The sequence below is a fragment of the Perkinsus marinus genome, assembly GCF_000006405.1.
Source record: "Perkinsus marinus ATCC 50983 genomic scaffold scf_1104296964002, whole genome shotgun sequence".
Classification (NCBI taxonomy): Eukaryota; Perkinsozoa; order Perkinsida; family Perkinsidae; genus Perkinsus; species Perkinsus marinus.
The window spans coordinates 28,168-34,665 of record NW_003204865.1 but is presented as its reverse complement, the minus strand read 5'-3'; the positions used below and the strand labels follow the sequence as shown (position 1 = coordinate 34,665).

The following is a 6,498-nucleotide window of genomic DNA, read 5'->3' as shown; positions in this document are numbered from 1 at the left end:
TCCGACTCGGTCACAAGCAATATCCGATATACCGCATGAAAATTCCGACTAGGTCACCTAATATCCGCCCGATTCGTGCATCCCAAATATCCGACTGTCATTCAAATATCCGATACCCGAAATGCCCACGCGTGCGGACTTCGTGAATTATGAACGCTGCACGCGTGCGCAGACCGTGCAAGCGCAGAGTATCACAATGGAACTCGGATAATCGGAAACCTTTCCCGATTATCTATATTTTTCCTGTCGTGTTCACAATAAATATTAGAGTAGCGGAATATACCCAAGTTCTTTCATTCCACACGGAACTCACAGAAATTTCTAATTAGTTTTGCGCATTCATAGAAAAGGTTTATAAAATACTCAGCAGGAGACGGCACGAAAGTCGAATGCCTGTGAGCTGTCTCTTAGTTTGTCCATTTTTACTCGTAGACATTTTGGCTCAAGCCCTTTATCTTCATCTTCTGATGGACACTCAGTCCTCATCTGTGAACGCCGCTCACTTAGCGGCGCCCAATCGGCGTCCCCCCCCTCGTATGGAGGTTGAGTTGCAACCAGTTATTTGAGGGTTTGAGCAACAGAGTCGTCACTTGAGGATAACTATTTTATTTTTCCCACTGCTGTGAAATTTCTTTCATGTTATCCGGACGCGTTGGATTGCAAAAAAGTCGGGAAGGCCTCCGAAAGTGATGTGGGTTGACAAGTCTACATGATTCTAAACGGACAGTACTCGAGCAACCGTACCGATCAGAATGAAGTCATTTAGAATTTCATTATGAAACTTTCGTGCGTCACTCCTGGTGCTCTTGAGTGATCCCTCTGTCTGACGACTCAGGCTTCGTCCTTGGCATTAGCGAGCGCCACCTAAGTAAGCGCCACGATTCCATAGTGAACCTGAGAGAAGAATCCTCGCTCGGACCGAGGGAGATGCTGACATGTTCATTAATAGTCCTCAGTGACTTTAAGGTTCTCATACACGTTGCAGTCCCGTGATCGACTGATCGACACGAGTTCTTGACCGTTCGAATGACGCGTCGACTGAGCTACTTCGGATATTCTTACCTACCTCAGACCCTCAGGCTCCATGTGATGGATTGCAAGTGAGGTCTTCCGCTGATGAGTGGATACTCTCGGGTCGCTCGAGTGCGTTGATTAGCTCACTCCGCTATAGTTACCGCTTTAGTCGAGTGACAACTTGATGATTTCCGTCGACAAGAACGCAGTATTCTGCTCAATACTGTACGTAATATTCGCTTCGTGTCTTTTTCCTGTCTCTCCAGCTAATGAATCGTCTAGCGGCTCTGACTGATATACACTACTATCACTTTATGAACGCGAGAGTGAATTGAAGTAAAAATTATGATGTCTGTCAGTGCACGTGAGACAATAGTCCTTTCTCTTTCTAGAAGTTCATATTGAAGCCAGGCAGCAGAGGCGTCGAGATCTCGAAGAATGTTCTGTGACGAATGCTTATCCTCAATAGGGACTCCCAACAATGTCACGGTTTGTTAGGGCCCTGAAAATGACCGACATTTTTTGCGCTATGATGGGCGCCAAATTCACCTTCACTTTTTCCAACCCTGGGGGTGGTGGCACAGAAGGTGGCGGCTTCACACGCCGAGCGAAGGGAACCTCACTTCCCTGAATCGTCGTATCATACAGTTTTCCAATACGCACCTGACAGAAGCTCACATAGGATATTCAGTCACAACAGCAGTGCGTACAAGTTGGTCAATATCAGTCCGACACTTCGGGCAACAACTGCCGCCAACTGCCTCATTGCTCGCTATGTGGACTGCACAAGACTGGCAAATTCCAGCATGTCCACAGGGTAGAATAACCTACCATAGAATGCCATAAATCTCTGATAAAATCGATTAATTCACTCACCATATCTCCGGGGTTATCGAGGCACACAGAACAAGGCGAGATAGTCGTTGCTCGAACTTCACTGCTCACAGGGACTACTCCTGTTACGTTATCCAAAATGACCTGCGAATAACCAACTAGTCGTCTTCTTCCAAGGAGATGCATGAGCCGACCTTCGGATCAGAAACGGTGCTCAGCCTGCGCTCTCCTGCCACCCAGTGAACTCTGTTGACAGAGCGACACGTTTCGCAAACGAACACGTTGGCGTGTGGCCTGACCGAGAACACTTTGGAGGCCTCAATGTAGATGATTACAGTAGCGGTTGAACTGCATGACAAACATCACAGGCGACTTGGTCGGTGACCACTCGTGGTTGTTTTTTCTTTGATTTAGACTTCGCCACGCATACTGAGCAGCAGGACAACTTTCCTCCCATGTTGCGAACACACCGGAACTGAGACAAGCCCGAGTACACGCTGTGTGAGTATTCCGACACACACCCTCACAGTGTTGGAGTAGGAATATGTGTTCGCTTTCTTCAGCTGAGCTCAGGAATTTCCTATACAGTGTTGGAGTAGGAATATATGTTCGCTTTCTTCAGCTGAGCTCAGGAATTTCCTATACAGTGTTGAGTAGGAATATATGTTCGCTTGTCTCAGCTGAGCTCAGGAGTTTCCAAAGCTAATTATAGAATTTGGGTAGAAGTGTACAAAAAACAACAAGAATTTTCCAAAATTTCCTCAGAATTTTCATACTAGCACCAACACATGAGCATATTCTCCCACACTGTTTATCACACAACCCAATATCCTGCCGGACCGAGAACCACGTCGAACAAAAACAAGAGGGCTACTGTACAACAAAGAAACACAGAACAACGACAGTACGCGCACTGCGTCAGCTCAATACAGATTCATTAATGAGCTTTTCTAAACTTAGCGGAGAGGCGGCTTTTACAGCGAGAATTGAAAAGGAGAGAAATAACGTCACAAAAAATGTGCGCGAGAACAGTTCTACGCCAGGGGATTCGACTCGCTCGCTCCGCTCAATGTGATGTGCTCACGAACCTGACGACACTGCGTAAAACAAGACCTATGGAACTAGTGTGGACTTACGAAAGCTGCCATAGTCCCCAAGGCTCTACGAGGGGCTTCATTCTCGGAAGTACAGAAACCGAACAGCTCGAAGCAGTGAACCTGAAGGGAATAATTTCGTGGCGCAGTGACGCTGCTGACACTGTTACCATCTCCTCGTACTCCTGGAACTGAAAGTGAATCTCCGGTCTTTTCATGGCCGACACTTTAGCAGCGAAACGCTCAATTTGAGGAAGGAACAACTCGTCTTGACCGGCCTGGATCTGAGGAGGAGGAGGAGCGAGAGCATTCGAATCTTGTTGAGCCCAGTGTTGGAGCAGGAATATATGTTCGCTTTCTTCAGCTGAGCTCAGGAGTTTCCTATACAGTGTTGGAGTAGGAATATATGTTCGCTTTCCTCAGCTGAGCTCAGGAGTTTCCTATACAGTGTTGGAGTAGGAATATATGTTCGCTTTCCTCAGTTGAGCTCAGGAGTTTCCTATACAGTGTTGGAGTAGGAATATATGTTCGCTTTCCTCAGCTGAGCTCAGGAGTTTCCTATACAGTGTTGGAGTAGGAATATATGTTCGCTTTCCTCAGTTGAGCTCAGGAGTTTCCTATACAGTGTTGGAGTAGGAATATATGTTCGCTTTCCTCAGCTGAGCTCAGGAGTTTCCTATACAGTGTTGGAGTAGGAATATATGTTCGCTTTCCTCAGCTGAGCTCAGGAGTTTCCTATACAGTGTTGGAGTAGGAATATATGTTCGCTTTCCTCACCTGAGCTCAGGAGTTTCCTATACAGTGTTGGAGTAGGAATATAAGTTCCCTTTCCTCACCTGAGCTCAGGAGTTTTCTATACAGTGTTGGAGTAGGAATATATGTTCGCTTTCCTCAGCTGAGCTCAGGAGTTTCCTATACAGTGTTGGAGTAGGAATATATGTTCGCTTTCCTCAGCTGAGCTCAGGAGTTTCCTATACAGTGTTGGAGTAGGAATATATGTTTGCTTTCCTCACATGAGCTCAGGAGTTTCCTATACAGTGTTGGAGTAGGAATATATGTTCGCTTTCCTCAGCTGAGCTCAGGAGTTTCCTATACAGTGTTGGAGTAGGAATATATGTTTGCTTTCCTCAGCTGAGCTCAGGAGTTTCCTATACAGTGTTGGAGTAGGAATATATGTTCGCTTTCCTCAGCTGAGCTCAGGAGTTTCCTATACAGTGTTGGAGTAGGAATATATGTTTGCTTTCCTCACATGAGCTCAGGAGTTTCCTCACTAATTATAAAATTCAGATAGAAGCGTCAAAAAAGCAACAAGATTTTCCCAAAAAACTTTCCAGAATTTTTATATTGTCACCAACACACATAGTTGCCCATGTGCATATCCTCCAAATCCGATAGCGCCTACAAGCATGTTAGGAAGACCACTCAGATCAGCGTAGTAAGGAGAGACCTCCTGGGAATTCGGACAGCAGTTTCCAATAGCGTACTGTGCCACACTAGACACCTGAACAGAAGTGTCACCAAATCAGTGTCACCACATCGCCGCGTTCATGCACCCACCAGATCACGCTGGACGTAGTCGACATTCTCCTTTCTCTCCACCGCAGCTACTGGTTTACGTGGCGTTTCAGTAGTTGCTGTCGCACTCTCGGTCTCCGCGGGTTTCTCAGTGCTGTTATCCGCTTCTTTAGAGCTCTCCGACTTGGATTCCTTCGGTTCACTACTGCTGCCGTCCACCGGCTTCTCCACAGCATCACCGCTCGGCTCGCTAGTCCCAACATCATCACCGAGACCTCCGGTCTCCTCCTCCTCCTCTTCCACCGCCGCCGCTTTTGCTGTGCTGCCATCAGCTTCGTCCAACACCACAGACGCCTCCTCTGTAGAGGAGCTCAAGTCGTCCGAAAGGTCATCAACTTGATCGGCGAGATCAGTTATAGGTGACATCAGGCAAACACTACTCGGCAACGGAACCTGAACGACGAACATAACAAACTCCCTATTGCGTGAAATTTCCTACTCCTTCATCTCGCAGAGATATGAGTGCCAACATAGCCATGCCAGCTCCCAAGGAGTCTCCTGCGATCGCGATGGAGCCAGGATCAACTCCAATGCTCTTGATCAAGTGCTTGTACCTGCAAGCTCCAACTCACACCTAGGTGCCTTGCCTCCCCATCCTACACAGCCTTGATATCAGTCACACCCTCCTGGAAGGAAGCCGCTGGTGGCAACGAGTCGCTGCATATACAACACCTAAGGGGACGAGAGCCACATGGGAACTCAACGAGCCTTGCCGGATGCTACACTATAGCTTCAGCTCTCTTTGCGAGCAGGTAGGACTGATAACGGTGAACGCCCTTACCCCAGACGCAGAAAGGGGTACCAGGCACATACCTTCGAAAACGATACATGCCAAGTAACCTAGCTCACACTCACAATATGACCGGGTTCTCTTTTAACACGCTCACACTAGGGCCGATTTGCTGAACTGCAAGCTCCGGTGGCCTCAAGGGTGTGATCTCGTTCGGCCACATCCACGCTACCAAGAGACAACGATATACACTAACAGGGGTGACGCTCTTACTCAGCTTCAGCGGTTCCTGATTTCCGTCGATTCGGAGGGTTTGAGCGAAGCGAAACTGATCAAAATTTTTCCCAAAAAAAGGAGTGAAGTTTCGAGAAATGTCCTACGACTCCTTTCGGAAGCATATTGTTCGGTAGTGGTTTTTCCGCCAGCTTCCTCACGCGATCCACGCTCATACCAGACAGGTGCTTTCCCACTGAGCGCAAGGCGCTGATGTACCTACGTTGCGGAGGGTAAAAATGACGCCGCTGGGATTCGAACCCGGGTGCAATATGAACGACAAGGCTACTTACGATTCCATATTGGAGTTCCACGACTTCCTCTTGGAATGGCCCATCAAGCGACGCAACGGCACCTATAAAAATACAAAAATAAACCTGATAGGATTCGAACCCGGGAGCAACGGTGTGTAACCATGGATCTTAACCGCTGCGCTAATTCACCACAACATCGCCACCTTCAGCATTGTCCCAGCAGCTCTGGGACCAATCGTAGACGCCCACATGGCTTCACTCCACGAGCCGTGAGTCTTCAAAGGCTTTCCTCCTCCTAATGTGCAGATACTCGCATCAGATGAAGGAGCTAAATCATACAAAACAATCAACCAAAAACGAGCGGAGCGATGCACGATCAACCTACCATAAACGCTCACATTCCCCACACCAACATCGACAGTAGCAGAGCTCACTGACGACACAGATGCACTCAGTAATGGTGCCTCTCCATCGCGCTGATCCTCAGCCTGGGGTAAGCTCGGCGAACTGTACGCCGGCGTCATTTTCCCACTACTGCCTCTACTAGGGAGCATCTTCTCTTTCTTCACATCGGACCACTTCGGGCTACTCTCCTCCTCAGGAACATCACCAATGAGCTCGGCGACAGAGAGCGGGTCCGCTAAATCATCAGTGATGACCGCACTAGAGCCTCTTGACAAACCTTCCGTGTGAACTGTTACTTTTCGACTGACGCCTCGGGCAT

At 48.1% G+C, this 6,498-nt stretch overlaps 1 protein-coding gene across 1 annotated transcript in view; it reads right to left on the bottom strand.

Moving 5' to 3' along the window:
* Nucleotides 1-2,688: 2,688 nt before the first annotated feature.
* The window catches only part of Pmar_PMAR000908 (hypothetical protein), a 4,997-nt gene continuing 1,187 nt past the window's right edge, over nucleotides 2,689-6,498 (bottom strand). The window contains exons 8-21 of the mRNA XM_002771053.1: nucleotides 6,160-6,498; nucleotides 5,978-6,102; nucleotides 5,814-5,875; nucleotides 5,628-5,739; nucleotides 5,521-5,575; nucleotides 5,373-5,475; nucleotides 5,241-5,330; nucleotides 5,118-5,189; nucleotides 4,957-5,071; nucleotides 4,500-4,910; nucleotides 4,345-4,443; nucleotides 3,113-3,226; nucleotides 2,985-3,065; nucleotides 2,689-2,936 (exon numbers count right to left, since the gene is read on the bottom strand). Of these exons, the coding sequence (XP_002771099.1) occupies nucleotides 2,883-2,936; nucleotides 2,985-3,065; nucleotides 3,113-3,226; nucleotides 4,345-4,443; nucleotides 4,500-4,910; nucleotides 4,957-5,071; nucleotides 5,118-5,189; nucleotides 5,241-5,330; nucleotides 5,373-5,475; nucleotides 5,521-5,575; nucleotides 5,628-5,739; nucleotides 5,814-5,875; nucleotides 5,978-6,102; nucleotides 6,160-6,498 (1,832 nt within the window). The 3' untranslated portion in view covers nucleotides 2,689-2,882. The remainder of the gene's footprint in view (nucleotides 2,937-2,984; nucleotides 3,066-3,112; nucleotides 3,227-4,344; nucleotides 4,444-4,499; nucleotides 4,911-4,956; nucleotides 5,072-5,117; nucleotides 5,190-5,240; nucleotides 5,331-5,372; nucleotides 5,476-5,520; nucleotides 5,576-5,627; nucleotides 5,740-5,813; nucleotides 5,876-5,977; nucleotides 6,103-6,159) is intronic.